Source organism: Hyperoodon ampullatus, assembly GCF_949752795.1.
Source record: "Hyperoodon ampullatus genome assembly, chromosome: 16".
Classification (NCBI taxonomy): domain Eukaryota; kingdom Metazoa; phylum Chordata; class Mammalia; order Artiodactyla; family Ziphiidae; genus Hyperoodon; species Hyperoodon ampullatus.
The window spans coordinates 12,265,693-12,281,906 of NC_136929.1; the positions used below are offsets into that span (position 1 = coordinate 12,265,693).

General features: G+C 50.9%; 1 protein-coding gene across 1 annotated transcript in view; it reads left to right on the forward strand.

The window, feature by feature from the left end:
- Nucleotides 1-1,493: 1,493 nt before the first annotated feature.
- The window catches only part of STK24 (serine/threonine kinase 24), a gene marked incomplete at its 5' end in the record, with an annotated part of 102,328 nt that continues 87,607 nt past the window's right edge, over nt 1,494-16,214 (forward strand). Inside the window, one exon of the mRNA XM_079721720.1 lies at nt 1,494-1,535. Within this exon, the coding sequence (XP_079577846.1) occupies nt 1,494-1,535 (42 nt within the window). The remainder of the gene's footprint in view (nt 1,536-16,214) is intronic.

Consider the following 16,214-nt stretch of genomic DNA (forward strand, 5'->3'; position numbering starts at 1 on the left):
TTCTTCCAATAGTCTGTGAACTCTCAGGGGCTCATTTTTGTATGTCTAACCTCACCCAGCCGTGGTGCAACGAGGGCATTCATGGGCATGAATGAAATGCCAGGGTCCTAGCAACCCGGGAAGCAGCAGGTCACTTCAGTGGCTGCCACTGTTTGTCGTTGTAAATAAAATACTACTTTCTGGAGGCAGCACTGACTCATTCCTTCTTATTTCTTTCCTCTGCAGTTGGAGGAGAGGCGGCTAAAAGGTGGAGGCAGCCGAAAGAGCGGGAGAGGGCCCGGGGTAAGTCTAGACACGGTTTCCTTCCATTGTCTCCCCTTCCTCCTTGCCCCTCCCTCACCCATTTTCCCTTCTCGTGGGTGGACGCCCCCGCCTTGGTCCGGAGCCCAGAGGTGGTGGGGTTCAACCCCCCTCACGTTTTAGCTAAGTTTACAGCTCCTAGCATTCCAAGCGGGATGTTTTCCGGTAGCCAAAGCACCGGGAATTAACAGCTCTCGGCCTCTCCCCTCCGGCTTTCCTCCTTGGGTTGGCTGGAAACTTCACCCAGACACCGAAGAAGCTCCGCCCTGGTAGTTTTGAACCGGCCACTGGCTGAGGCTCCGCTGGGCACTCTCCCTCCCGAGGTCCCCCTGCCCGAGGCTCTGCCCTCTGGAAGGTCGCCTGGAGCCCGCTGCCCCGGGGCCAGGCGGAGAGGGGTGGGCTGGCGTGGAGGGCAGGAGAGAGATGGTAGAGTAAGAGCTGGTACTCACCGCGCCCTCACCGCCCAGACCCGCTGGGCGCCCGACCGGCCCGTACTTGGGGGGCGGGATGGGCACGTGGTCCACCCCCGGCTCGGACCGGTCCCCGCGCTCCACTCGCCGGGGGGTCGCCTCAACTGATGCCCCCTCCCCGCACCCGCCCGTCCACCTCCCCGCTCCGCTCCGCCCCGCCCCGGCGGCTGCGAGGCGGTGCAGCCCGCCGGAGACGCGCGGACCTCCACCCGCTCCAGCAGGCTGCGGCGCAGGCGGCTGCGGCCTAGGGCGCCGGGCGGCCGCGAGCCTCCTCCCCCTCCCGGAAGCGCGGGGCGGGGTCCCCGGCCGGGCCGCGGGGGCGGGCGCGGGGGCCGGGCCGGGGCGGGGCGCGCTCCGGGCTCGGCGCTCGCGGGCTCGGCCGGCTGTGCCCGTCCACTCCGGCTCCAGGCGGCCAACGCTCGGGCGCAGGCCGCCAGGTTCCAGCCGAGCAGCAGCAGCAGCAGCAGCAGCAGCAGTAGCGGCGGCAGCTCGCGGGGAGACCCCGCGCTCCTCGCAACCCCTCCCCAGTGCGGTGCATGGAGACGAGGCCCGCCGCTCGCCCCTGAGCCCGCCGCCCGGCCCGGGACCCGCGGGGGCTGGTGTGGCCTCGGGCTCCGGCCGGCCCCGCCGCCCGAGGGCTGCGCGCGGCCCGCGGGCCTCGTCGCCCGCGCGGATCGCCGCGGCCCGGCCGTCCCGTCCCAGGAAGTGGCCGTCCTGACCGCCATGGCTCACTCCCCGGTGCAGTCGGGCCTGCCCGGCATGCAGGTAGGCAGGGACCGGGCCGCCGAGGGGAGGGAGGGATGCGCGGGCCGGGGCGGAAGCGGGGAACTTGGCGGTGTAAACACGGCCCCCCCCCCCACGCTGCACCTTCCGGGGTCGCGCCGGCCTCCCGCGTCGTGCTCGCAGCGCCCGGGGTGCCCTGCCCAGCGGACGCGGGTGCGTGTGTGCAGGGGCCTGGGGGCCGCGGCCCGGAGGCGGCCCTCGCCGGCCGGGAGTCGCGGCGGTCGAGGTGGGGGGGGGATGTGGGGCTGCCGGCCGCTGCGCCCTCCTCGCTTCCCTCTCCCCCCGGGGCCTCCCGAGCCGCAGGCCCCGCGCCGGCCCATTCCCGGGGAGAAGTGATGTGGAGAAATGCCCTCGGAGGCCCGGCTCGCTCTCAGGGCCCCGGCGCGGGCGGGGGTCGGTGGAGGCCCGGGTTCCCCTCGGCGAGGGGGCGGTAAAGTTGAGGGGCCGGGGAGGGCCTCGGGCGCGCCACGGCTCGTCCCGGGCGCGGAGGGCGGAGGAGGCAGGGCGGGGTGGAGGAAGGTGCCACCGCCAGCTCCACTTCCAGCGCGTCTGTTCCGCGCGTTTCCTCCCGGTGCAGACGGAGGGGAAAGTGCGAGCCTTCAGCCCTTCTGGAAGAAGCAATCGATGGCACAGCGTGTGGATCCCGGGACTCGGGGCTTTGGCTTGGAGTCTTGATTGGATCCAGCTGAGTCCCTTCCCAGTCATCCTCTCCGTTGCCACTTTGTGGCCTCTTGGCCTCCCAGTGACTTTTTTTTAGAGTGGGGTAAAGGGGGAGAAGTTGAATTTCAAATTTACACGGATGCTTTAAGGTTTTTCGCCATCGGGGACTGTTCTTAGCCCTTTGAAAGCTAAAACCACCGTCCTTCTTGGCTAATTTGTAATGTTTGTAAGCGCGTAAATGGGGGCAAAATGTTTGGGATTGAAATGTGACGGTACAGTTAGAGAATGTCTTTAAAGTTGGGCTCTCCCGGGTTAGCCGAGCAAGGGAGCTTTAAGAAAACAAACACAAGTATCCCAGCGGACTGTTTATTTTCCAGCCTTCTACGGGCTCGTTTTCTCCGCGCCCCACCCCCGAGGGCTGAGAAGTGCAGTATTCAGACCTGGACTCCATAGGAGCCGGGAACCTGCCCCCCTCCTTAAAGAGAGAGCATTTCTCTCCCTCTAAATCTGAAAAAGAAAACGATTTCATTGTTCAGGCTTGATATCTAGAAAAATAAGAACACAAAGTTACCAGAATTGTAGCCTCTTTAAAAAAAAAATGTTTTAACAGTTAACATTAATAACTTGACGGTGCTTGGAGAAAGCTGTCCTTGAATCTCATGTAAAGAGCTGTTAAACTCAACACGCATTTAAAACCTCAGCTTCTGCTGACCGCTAGGTAAAAATCAGATGTGGTTTCTTGGTATTTCCTAAAAATTCCTGCTTTGGTTTGGTTTGGTTTGAATTTAGAGACAGGAAGGCAGGGTGAACTGGGTAAAAAATTATTTCTGACCAGTAGAGCAAGAAGGGCCTCTTGTAATGATTAAAAAATACATTTGCTGTGTACTTTCTTTAGACAGACTCTTATGCTGTTAATCAGGTTGTAATCTAGCACACTTGCCTCACTTAGAGTTTACCATGGAGGTATTCAGCTTTTGTGGAAAGCGAATCAGTTTAAAAAGGTACTTAAAGCCTCGCTGGCTGGTGCCCTGAAGTCAGTATCAGATGGTCACCAGGTGGTGTCTAGTCTCAACACTCCTTTTGTCCTCCCCTTTTAATTTTTTTCTTCAAGAGTGTGGGCCAGAATTCTTAAATCTTGGGAAAAGAAGGTACGTTTCTTTTAATAATTTGGCCTCCCAGATGTATTTCCTAGGTAGTGTTACAAGGGAACTGTTTTTATTTTGCTTTCTCAGTGTAAAGGCTGATAAATTTTTGTTGGGTTGAAACAACCGAATTTTCAGCTGTTACAGTTTTAGGGGCAAGAAGGTGGCTTCTGACAGAGTCATCCCTGTATTTAAGTGCATCTACACACTGTATGATGATTGTTTTTAGTGTGCCATTTGGGGAAGAACATTCCTTCCCTCTCCCTTCCACTCCAAAAGAAAAACAACCAGCACATTTATTTCCTACGTTGAATCGGCAGCTGTTGCTGCCCAGGGAGGCCTTCCTCAGAGTTGTTGTTGAGGATTAAATTAAAGGCACACCTGCCTCGGACTGCTCTCCAGGCTAAAACAGGAGGAAAGAAGCACTAACCCTCCTGTGCTGTGTCCTGATACATCCCATAACCTCCCTTTTTTCCTCTCTCATCTCCTGATGAGGGTTCCTAAGGAGTTGGCTTAAAATTTTCAGAAAGCAGAGGGAATTCAGGCAGCCTAGGCAAAGATGCTTAAAAAATAAACCTGAATGACAGCATAATTTCAGTGGAAACATCCTTTTCATTGTCTTGCAAATCATTTTTATGCCTCTTGATTCTTATTGGTACTGCTTGAGGCACAGGTGTAATGTATGCCATTTTCTAGACGTGGAAACCAGCAGAGACTGAACTGACCAAGGTGAGATAGTGCCTTATGGGGCAAAGTTGTGATTGGAAACCAGGTCTTCCCTGCCCTCAGGACCCATTCTCTTACTCACCATGCTGTATTATTGCTTTATTTTTACTCTAGGAAACAGTAATGCTTATTTCATTCCAACTTGGGTTTGCTGAAGAAATTAAAATACGGTATTTTATTTGTTCAATCAGCACCCGTTATTGAACACTGTTGTGCCGGGTGCTCGGTGAGGGTTGATGACTGTAAATCTGAGTGAGCTGAGTGATCCTTTTTTTTTTTTTTTTCCCCGGTATGCGGGCCTCTCACCGCTGTGGTTTCTCCTTTTGCGGAGTGCAGGCTCAGCGGCCATGGCTCACGGGCCCAGCGGCTCCGTGGCATGTGGGATCTTCCCGGACCGGGGCACGAACCCGTGTCCCCTGCATCGGCAGGCGGACTCTCAACCACTGAGCCACCAGGGAAGCCCTGAGTGATCCTTTTTAATAACCTTTTCATGAAGGCTGCCAGGGGCCTTTCCTTTTTTTTTTTTAAAACCTCCCACACCCCAGTTTCATATTAGCATGGGGGAAAAAATAGAAATCATGAACTGAATGTAGTAACTACGAATAGACATAAAGAAATTCGGTTGAGTTGTGGATTTAACTACTCCCTGTCCTTCACTGAACATTTGTTGCTTCTCTCGATTTAATTCAGCTTCAGCTGGAGGCAGCAGCATCCATCAGCCTTCAGTTGCTTAAGTGGTAATTTAAAAAGAATTAGATTTTGGTTTATAAGTTTCTATAACGGAATTTTATCGGTCACTTGAAACCTGTTCTGGACCGTGACCCATGTGAGAAATATATTTTACATCAAGACCTGAAAGTAAAAGTTTCAGAAGACAGTCCTAATATTCACTACTTGTGACGTACTGTTGTGTGATGCATTTTATTAAGAAGACAAAAAAAGAGCTGTTGCAAAACTAAATTGATTTCACAGCTGACTGAATTATACTAATTTGATATGTAACATGTATGACAGGGCCTGAGTTAGTTTAGCATGTTTTGAGGATGTAATACATGTAAGATATTCTCATATTTGAAAGTACAGACCGTTTACAGGAACAGCTGGAAAACGTAAAGTCCCTACTTATTAACATCATCTTTGCGTTTCTCTGGCTGCTTGGAGAGACCTTTGCTGAGAATGCCTCTCTGTGTGGGGAGAGAGAGAAACGTTTAATGGCCAGTTTGGGTGAGTTGGGAACTTTTCTCCGGTGCGCTTGCTTACCCTGGGGAAACCTGTGTGCTCTGGAAATCTGGGAAGTGAAGACAAACAGAAGGACAGCTGCATTTAATCTTGCCTTAAGAGCTCTGGTACTTTTTCCTCCGCGGGTGTGCTCGTTCAGGGTATTTGTGAGGTGGAGGCCCTGAAGGCACCTTGAGGGCCAGGCTGACCCGTCGAATGTGGTCCAGCGTTGGCCTGGACGAGGAGCCGCGTCCTCGCGGCGCATTTCTCCAGCAGCGTAGGTGAGACCCTCCTTCTGGCCGGTGCTCAGGAGGCCAGCAGCCTAGCGAGCGCCGACTGGGGTGCTCTCCCCAGAAGGTTCAGGTGAGCCGGGGAGCGGTGCGCAAAGAGCAGGGCGCGGGGTGCGAGGGCGGACTCGCGGCGCCCAGCCGGGGCCCTGGAGCTGGAGGGGCGGCAGCCGGGGAGGGGGCCTGCGTTCCCCGCCGCCTAGGGCGGCGCACTGTCCGGACACTGCTTCCTCTGGGCACGTGGTGGGCCAAGGTGGGAGGATGCTGGGAGCGCTGGCTGCTGCTGGGAAGGCGGCGGCGGCTTTCCGGGCGAGAGGCCCCCAGGATGGCGAGAGGAGGAGGCTGAATGGTGGGAGGATCTCGTGTCCGCGCGCAGCGCAGGTGGACCTTTCAGCAAGGTTGCCTCAAACCTTGTAATGTGAACTCTTAGCCAACATTTTATAGTCTTTATTACTCTCCTTCACGCCCCTTGCTTTTGACGTTTTCCCATGCTCTATGCTATAAGGAAAATAATGACACATTCTCTGTTATTGTTAGTAGCCTATATTTAAGGTGTTTTTTTTTAATACCCATTTCAAGACTTCATATTCCCTCTTCTCTATCACCAAAATTTAACAGTGTTAAGAATTTGTTTTGCTTAAAGTCAGTTTTGGAGGGGGAGGGTCGTCAGAAGATTAAAATAGAAAACACCTTGGAGGAGTCCAGGACATTTTGGTTCTGATCCCGTATCAGGGAGTGTTCTTGATAGTATTTCGCGTACAACCAGTGACCTTCAAGTAGAAATTGGTCAGCTTAGATTTTTCTAGGCTGCTAACGCAGCACCGTGTCCCGGCGGAGGGTAGTTTCGGGTAAGTGGCATCGTTGCTTTCTCGTTCCTTTTTGTAATTTTTGTGGTCCTCTTTGAGTTAACTCTTCTGGTGTGTGGAGCACAGTTTACTTCCTTGATGCGACTTGACACGCTTTTGGGTTGAACAGGTTTTCTAGGACTTTGGTACGAGATGCAGTGTGAGGAGTTGCTGAAGAAATGAGCCTGTTGGTAGTTGTTGCTTCTTCCTAGTGCATTTTACAGTCACACTGAGGCCAGGGTCCAGGAGCCTGAGGATCTTTGGGCCGCTTTGCTCTCTTTTCGGGTGATTTCTCCCTGTGATTCAGAATTGCCTGCTCGGAAACTCCATACCTACAGGAAATGGACCACACCCAACCCAGTCCTGCTGCGGCTTTTTTTGGTGCTTGGACTCGGCATTGTTATCATTAATGGAATCTTGTGGCGGGTATGAGCGCAGGAAATAGAAGTCGACTCTTACTACTCTATTGCCACTCAGAGTCAAGCACTGTCATCCGACTGGTCGTTTCCCTGCCATAACTCCTGTTTTTGCAGTGCAGTACCTTTCGAACTCTCAGAGCTCAATGCTTTGAGAAGGAGAAAAACAGAGCTGTTACAGCACCTGGCTCCTGGGGTGGATGCCGCGTTTCCTAATCCTAAATGGCTCCCTGGTTTCCAAGATTTAGAGGAGGGAAAACAAGATGAGATGTACCTTTGCTTGCGACAAAGCATAAAGCATCCCGGTTGTGGGTTACAAAGGCACTTGGTGTGCACCCCCCCTGGGGATGGCACTGTCCACTTACAGACCTTGCATTATATTTTCAGGAGGGTCTTGGTCAGTAGAAGGATCCCTGTTGGTATCTGAATACGTTGTGGGAACTTTTCGAGTTTTACATTAATGCTTACCAAATACGTAGCCCGTGTTTATCTTCTCACTAAGTCTCTTCCTGTTTTTAAAAAGACTTTCTGGCCCTAAGATTTGAAAGGACCGTGTAGGTCCAAATCCTTTGTCTTCTATTAATTACTTAGGATTTTTGTTTAGTTTTTATTTGAAAAGTTACGCACGTGGTAAGGGTTGTTGGGAGAGAGCGGTTCCTTGCCCTTGGCTTCCATTTCCTCCGCTCACGCCCTCCCAAGGCAGCCCCTTCCATCCTCTTTGCTGGCAGTTGTTGTTGTTACTTCTTTGTTCACAGAGAGCATTTAAACATCGCTGTTTCTTTTTTCCCTAGTTTCAGGCATTGTCAGTAGACTTTGGACCCTGAGGATGAGGATTTAGTTCTCGTGTCCTTGCCTCCTTCGCTCCCGTGTCCCTTTCCTCCCTCTGCCCAGTGCACTCACGTTGGGGACTTCAGTTAGATTCGTGTGTATATTAGCGTGACTGTGGAAACACGAAGCCCAGCCAGCCATGAGTAAACCAGGATTACTTTTCACATCTTGTTAGGAAGTTTATTTATTTAGTTTTTTGGAAATGTAATTGTCTTAGTCTGTTTGGGCCGCTGTTACAAAATACTGTAGACTGAGTGGCTTAAACAACAAACATTTCTCGCAGTTTTGGAGGCTGGGAAGCCCAAGATCAAGGCTCTGGCAGATTTTCAGTCTTTTGAGGGCCTGCTTCTGGCTGTGTTCTCACAGGGCAAAGGGGGAGGGGGTGCTCTGGGCGGTCTCCTTATAAGGGCAGCAATCCCAGTCCTGAGGGCCCCACCCTCATGACCTGATGACCTCCATCACATTGAGGGTTGGGTCTCACCATATGATTTTGGGGAGGGGGCATAAACATTTACTCTGTAGCAGCACTTGTAACTTATTCAACCCCAAACCCACCGCCAGTTGTTGAAACCTCCTCTTGGGAATTTCAGGTGAAGCACACAGGCTGTCTGTCCATTTCGCTCCTCTGGAGGGAGACTCCTTCCTATGAGCCTCCTAACCTGTATCGCTGGCATCCCCTCTGCCATCCCTTGTCCTCTTTGCCTTCATCCTCGGGATTCCTTGGGCTGCTCTCTCGGGATGGCTGGTTTTCTGTGTCTCCTGCCATCTTCTTGGTTTCCATGACTGTGTTGGTGGAGCATATCTTGTCGTGGCCTTCCTGTGAATACGGTGCATGGGAGATAGGTTTTTTTTGAGGTCTTGGGTATCTGCAAGCTTCTTATTTTTGCCTTTCCCTTCGACTGATAATTTGGCATGGTGTTTAGTCATGGGGTGGAAATTATTTCCTTCAGAATTGTGACAGCAGCTCCACTGTGTTTTAGCTTGCAGTGTTGCTGTTGAGGAATGCAACGCCACACCGATACCGGAGTCTATGCATGCAGGCTGTTTCATTTTTCCTGAATTTCATAAGATCTGAATTTTTTCTTTGTAATCTGAAGTTTCATCATGATGTGTCTTGATGTGGGTCTTCTTTTATTTTCTGTGACAGGTACTTCATAGGCCCTTCATCAGACAACTCAGGTCTTTTTGCTGAATTGTTTCTTTGATTCCCTTCCCTCTCCCATTTCCTGTGTTCACCCTTTCTTAAACTCTTTATTATTTGGATGCTGGACCTTCTGGACTGGTCCTCAAGTATTCTTACCCTTTGAAACCTATTTTCCATCTCTGTCTTTTCTCCTTGGCTTTCTGGGAGATTGTCTCAACTTTATCTTCCAGCTCTTCCAAAGAGTATTTCATTTCTGCTCTTGTTTTTTAAATTGTGAGGGCTCTTTTTGATTCTCTGAATGTTGTTGCTTTCTTGTTTCAGCTGAGATATCTGCTCTCATCTCCCTGAGTATGTTAATTGTAGTTATGCTGTTTTTTCCCTCGGAATAGATTCTCTTCCCCCACGGCTCCTTTGCCCCCCTGTTGGTTTTGGTTTCTGTTTTTTGTGGTAGAGGCCACCCTCGAATGTCCACTCATATTTCAGAGTAGGGGACAAGCTGGTTGGAAGTCTGAACCCTGACTGGCGCTTTTTTAACCCCAGTGATGTAGGCGCTCTTAGTGGGCATGAGAGGTGAGGAACAGCTTATTTCAGTTTCTTATCGCCCTTTTTTTTTTTTTGCGGTACGCGGGCCTCTCACTGTTGTGGCCTCTCCCGTTGTGGAGCACAGGCTCCGGACGTGCAGGCCCAGCAGCCATGGCCCACGGGCCCAGCCGCTCCGCGGCATGTGGGATCTTCCCGGACCGGGGCACGAACCCGTGTCCCCTGCATCGGCAGGCGGACTCTCAACCACTGCGCCACCAGGGAAGCCCTCTTACCGCTTTTTATGCATTGTGCCTCCCTGCAGAAGCCTTCCCGTGAGCCTTCCGGCTGCTGCCTGTGGGCTGGTGGTTGTCCGCTCGTGGTCCCTCCTCCCGCCTGAGGCTCGCTCTGGATGAGGAAAGGCGCCGAGAGCGGGCACAGTGCCCCGTGTAGTTTCTCTCCCGCTCCTGAAACCCTCCATGTTCCTTTGCAGAGAACATGCTTTCAGTTTCCTTTCCTGGGGAGGCACGGGGCAGTTTCCTGGCTGTGGGCAGCGGGCAGGCCGTCTGGGTGTCCCACCGCTTCTGCAGGACTTGCAGTCACTGCTCCCCTGGGGATTCGGCAGGGTGGGTGCAGTTGATTCTCTGCTTTCCCTGCCTCGAGCTTAGCATTTGCCCTCTTCCCCATCTTTCTTTCCACCACCCGCTTTCCAGCTTCTGGAATTTTCTTGCTGTGGGTGTTCTCTCCCCTCCTGGTACGTGGAGGTTTAAAGCCTTTTTTAAGAAAACCCCCTTTATACTGTGATTTCAGTGGGGTTTCAGGATTGACCAAAGTAGATCTTATGCTCAGCGTGTGCTCTCTACCTGGAAATCACTCTCTTCAATTTATAGATGAATGAACAGAATTTGAATTCCAAGGTCAGGACTGCCCGGCCCATGGGGCAGGGAGGGACTCCTGAGCCGCTGTCCTCTTCATCATGTGATGCCTTCTGGTTTCTCTCTGTGAGAAAAAGGCAGTGTACACACACCCTCATCTTCCCATGTGTCTGTCTGTGACCTCCACCTCCCCAACTTGAATGCTTTCTTCCCCTGTCTCTCATTTTTTAGTCTCGGGATTCTGTGGGCACAGAACTGTTTTCAGGGCGCCCCATGGTATCTTGTTGGAGGAACATTTGTTTAAGTAGACTGATGTTTTGGGGGTGCAGCCTTGGTCTTGGGATTGAGTGTAGGCTTCCTGGGAAGCTGGCAGCGCCACCGCCAGGGTGGGTCAGGTGCCCCTGGGGGACCCAGTCTGCACGTGTCTGGGGACTAGGCGCCTTGGACTCGGGAATCCCGGGCGTGGCTCAGTGCTGTTCCTCAAATGCTCGCGTTAGTGGATACGTGGCTTCAAGAGTGTGCTTCCTACTTAGAACAGAGTACCTTTGGAGGTAGAAAGGTACAGTGATAAACGAGTGGAAATGAAAAGTAATCCAGAACCTGGGGACTGGGTGTTGGTCAGCAGCTATTTTAGGCACAGTGTCCCAGCATCACTTTAAGATCAAGTTCAGTGCGGTTGACTCAAAGTTGTTAAATTGCTGCCTGAACTCCTGGTGAACTGAGAACCTGCTGTAGAAAGGTCTTGTTTGAGCATTTCTTTCCTGCGTTTGATGCCCTTTCATTGTACCAAACATTTCTTGAGAGGTAATTTAAAAAGAAAAAGATATGTAAGTACAAAGAATTGCTCAGTTCCTCAGCAGTTCCTACCAGGAGGCGGGTGGCTTTTTCCTTCTGCTGCACTGTGTTACCGGAATAGATAAGTGGGAAAAGTAAGTGGTCCTTTGGCGCTCCCATGTTGATGCTCTTAGTGGGAGCCTTGTAGGAAGGGAACTAAATTTTATTGCGCTCCTTCCAATACAAGGAGGGAGGGAGGAGCAGCTTATGCCCTTGGCTAATCCTCGGGGCCTCTGCTGAGGGAAGGGCTGTTAGACCAGTCTTACAGATGAGAAAACTGAGGCTTAATGAAACTCGACTAAGGCTCCCGCCCTGAGAGCAGAGCCCCGACTCCCTGACTTTTGGTGCTGGCGTTTGTGTTTTCTTCCTCCCTCCACCAGAGTGCCCCCGCTCCCGACGTGGCTGCTGTTTCCTTCACGACCAAATTGTGCATCCAGCTTCCCTGAGACCAGCCCAGTTCAGGGCTGGTCACTCGTGGTATTTTGGTCACTTTTATTTCCATGATTTTGTTTTTTTCACGTTTGAAGAAGACTTTGTTCATGTCCCAGTGTTATTCTTAATTGACTTCCTGGAATTTAGGATTGTGAGAGTCGGGGGAGGTGACTGGTCCCTGTTCTGTTTCTCGTCGTTGTCTCTGCTGAGCCCTCATGCTGCCCTTGGGGAGGGATGGCAGCCTTTGATTTCTGTTTGTTACATCTCAGGTGTTGCCCAGGTTGTTTTGAACTGTGCAGAAATATTAACTGAAAAAAGTACACTATAATCTAACAGTGCTTTTGAGATTTCAGCGTTTATGCTCCTCAGTCACCTGGAGGGCTTGGTGGAGTTTGCATTTCTAACAAGTTGCCAGGTGTGTGGCTGCCTCAGGGACCATACTTTGAGCACCGCTGCACTGCAAAATTAAAAATCCTTAAATCCCTGTTGCTCCCCCTGGGAGCACCGTACAGCGGTGCCCATTTGAAGAGCAGCTCAGTGGAAAGTCACGGAAAGTCAGTGCTTGCGACTTAGGGCGTGTATTTCAGAGACTGGCTTCGGAACCACAGGTCTAACTTTGAAAATTGAATAGGCTTTTTTTTTTTTTTTTTTTTTTTGCGGTACACAGGTCTCTCACTGCCGTGGTCTCTCCCATTGTGGAGCACAGGCTCCGGACACGCAGGCTCAGCGGCCATGGCTCACGGGCCCAGCCGCCCCGCGACATGTGGGATCTTCCCGGACCGGGGCACGAACCTGTGTCCCCTGCATCGGCAGGCGGACTCTCAACCACTGCGCCACCAGGGAAGCCCTGAATAGGCTTTTTAATTGAAAGAATTGTTAGAATTTTTACTATGGTAGCATGTATTGCACACCTGTTAGGGGGCAGAGGAAGATGTGTGCTCCATGTCCTTTTGACTTTGGAACCTTATTTTTTAAGAAATGCATCTCTCAGAACTAGCCTTCATGGTTCTTTTGGAAAACCCTGAACCAGAACAGAAGCCCTGAGCCTGAAGCTCCTCCACAGCGTTCCCGGGATCATCTCTCAGCTGTTTTCATCATGTCACTCCCTGTTTAAAAACCTTGGGTGGCTTCCTGACCAAACATGAACTCCAGCTCAGAACTCGGCCTCGTGCTCCTACCTGGCTTCCTTGTGCGCTGTGTTCCCATCCCCTCGCCCCGCGGGAGAGCCTGCCTGCCCCGCGGGAGAGCCTGCCTGCCCCGCGGGAGAGCCTGCCTGCCCCGCGGGAGAGCCTGCCTGCCCCGCGGGAGAGCCTGCCTGCCCCGCAGCGTTGCCCCAGAGCCCTCTGCCCGGTAACCCCTGGTGAGCCGTTAGTATTTGTGTTCCTTAACTGGATTGTAAGGGCAGACCTTCAGGGAAGGTCCCCACCATCAGTCCGTCCAGCTCCCCCATGATGTAGGCCCGTGAGGAACACCTGCTGGTGGAGGGAGGGGACAACTAGGAAACGAGTGGCCTCCTTGGGGCAAAATCGAGCTTCTTTTCTCGTAGTTGTTCCGCTTAGCACTTAACTGAAGATGTACATGTGTCTCTGAACTGAGAATACTGTTGTGGACCAATAGTCTTCTTAATGTTTGGGTTGTCAGAGATTTTGTGCTTTTATGTATAAATATGTATAAATAGTTGATTTGACTTTTTTTTTTTTTTTTTTTTTTTTTGCGGTACGCGGGCCTCTCACTGTTGTGGCCTCTCCCGTTGCGGAGCACAGGCTCCAGACGCGCAGGCTCAGCGGCCATGGCTCACGGGCCCAGCCGCTCTGCGGCATGTGGGATCCTCCCAGACCGGGGCACGAACCCGTGTCCCCTGCATCGGCAGGCGGACTCTCAACCACTGCGCCACCAGGGAAGCCCCACTAAACTGTTTTTAAAGCACAAGCGTCTGTAATCCCACTACTTGAATAGAGCTGTTTTCCAGGCATTGTTTCCTACATTGTTTTCCACTCAGAATTGGATGGTAAATATCGTCCCCCATTTTCACGAAATTTCCTTGTGATGATTTTAATGGCATTTCTGACTCACCTCTTTGAGGTAAGGCATGCCCCATCCTTAGGACACGGAGTTCTAGCCAGAGCACATTCCCGTTTGGTTCTGCTGGTTGGATAGAATTACCTTGCTGCCTTCATTTTGCCTTTGGAGAAGGAAAACGTAGCCATCCTCCTCCTCCCACAACAGTGTCCCTGGAAAGCACTGTGGTGGTTATTTCATGAGTGCTTGTAGGTGATTGCTTCACTTACGTCAGTAAGCCAGACACTCACCAAGGGGTAGTACGTATTCATGCTGGGCCTCTTGCCCGTGCAACAGCTGTGTCCTAAACAGAGGACCCTACGTGTGGATGGGGGCCCACAGAGACTCTGCGTGTGTACACACGTGTTCATGTGAGCATTAATTCAGAACCACAGGACCACTCCTTTGCGGGCTCCTGTCTGCGGTGGATGGAACAAGCGGGACGGTGGGCATCCTGCCTGACTGGATTGTGTTCTTCAGATGAATATTTCGTATATGTGATCAACATTCCAGTTTTAAAATAGTTTATAACCTGCATGTCTCTTTTTAGCCTTTGATTTAATGAAAAGTTGTAGAAGATGTTGAAATTCACGGGACAATAAAAGGTGCAAATACGGTGACTTAAAATTACTGCTGTGAATGAACATTCTGGCTCCCGGCACCAAGAGGATGGGTGTGCTTTTTACCCGTTTGATAGTGGATGCGTCCTGAGTGACGGGGCTGTAGTCGCTGAAATCACCCATATCGCCTGTACGTGTTTTCTTCCCGCCCAAGGCACACACGTGAGCCAGGGTCTGTGGGTGGTGGTGGTGCCAGTGTTGACCACGGGCGCCTGGCTTCGGGGACTGGGGCTCCAAATAGCCCCGCATCACTTCAGGTTTTCCTGCCACGTGGATTCAGATCAGTTTAGACCTCCCCTCCGAGGGAGTCATGAAAAGCTCTTGGTTTTCAGAGACTTGGGGGATTTGGGTTTAGGGGCGTGGACCTGTGCTCCTGCCATTCTACCATATATATTTGATGAATGGAAAAACTTACGGAGAAGTACAAGGCAGTAGTGTGAAAGTAGAGCATTACTGAATTTTTCTAGAACCGTTTTGCTTTTTTTTTTAATTCAAATTAAAGCAATTTTTTCTTTATTGTGTGACTGATTGCCTTTAGTTATTTAAGTCTTACAAGAGTGATCATGGAAAGGGAAACTTGTCGCATACAAGTACAATGAAAGAAAAAGAGGGCGTGTTGTCAGACTTCGTAAAGATCTTTGCTAATGTAAGCCGAAATACTAGGTAGTGATGTAGTCAGTGTGGCCATTTATTTTATAAAACAAAAAATGAATAAGGGATTTATTAATGTTTTCATTTGTAATCTGTTTCCATGATCACCACTGTTACGGTTTGATGCAAAAAGAAGCAGATTTTTTCATGTCTCAGAAATAAAGTTTAAACTATGGGCAGTTCCCAAGTACATTTCAGATTTCACTTGTAAGTGTGTTGGTTAGAAGTCCCACACATTTTCTTACAGAAATGAATTTATAAATGGTGATTAAGTTCTGAGGCTAACTTAGAAAAGCCTAACTGAACTATGACTTCCTGGTTCTGAAGGCAGGAAGCTAGTTAATCTAAGAGAGTTGGAGAAGAAGGAAGATTCACTTTTCTTGGTGCAGAACTGGTCCCGTGCAACATTGCTGAGTTCAGGTTGGTCTCTGGTACTGTGCTGCGCCTCCCTGTTACCACCAGTACCTTTGCTCTTCATCCTTTAATGCCTTCCTGATACTGCAGCTCTGGTGTGAGTCCCTCTTTGCTACATTTCATTGAGAAGTTCTCAATGAAAATTCCTATTCTTCATTTTAAAATTGATTTTAGGTAGATACTGGAAAAGCATTTATACTAGTTCATATAAGTAGCAGTTTTAGAGGAAGGAAGAATGTGTGTTGATCTAAATAGATATCTAATAGGTAGAATATTAGGCAGTGAAACATTGATGGCATGATACAGGAATGAGGTTTAGGGCTGCAGAGGGATTTGCCATGTGTCGGACACTGTGCCGGCACTGGGATTAGGAAGATAAATGATAACCCTGTGTTCAGGAGGCGTACAGTCTAAGAGCAGAGGCACGTGTGTAAACATACTTTTCTCTGGGATAAATGCAGTTGTAGAAGGAAGTATAAGGCGCAGAAGAAACACAGAGGAAGGAGTAATTATATCGAGAGGTGGCAGTTTGAACCTCAATAAAGGAAATGATGCCTGAGCTCTTTTTTTATTTAAAAAGGCAGAAGGAATCCAGACAATAGGATGTTCAAAAACATGAGAGTTGTGTTTTGTTTTGTTTTTTAATAGCACAGAGTGTTTGGAAAAGTGCAAGGGATTCAGTTTTGCTGGACTTTAAGGCAAAAAGAGAACAAGAGAGATGCAGTTGAAGAGGTAGTTGGGGACCAGCTCTTAAAGGCCAATGCTGACTGGTTTGGGCTTCAGCCTGTTAGGTGATGCAAAATTCCCAGGAATGTTTCAAGTGGCAGAATGAGACCAATTTTGTTTTGAAAGTTTGGCACTTGGGCTGGAGAGGGCAGAGGCTGGTCCCTCAGGTGGGAGACCACTGATGCGGGACTGGATGGAGGCCTTGGTGGCTGGATGGGATTCAGGAGGGAGCCCTGGGCAGAATGGGCCGGCCTGGCGATGAGGAT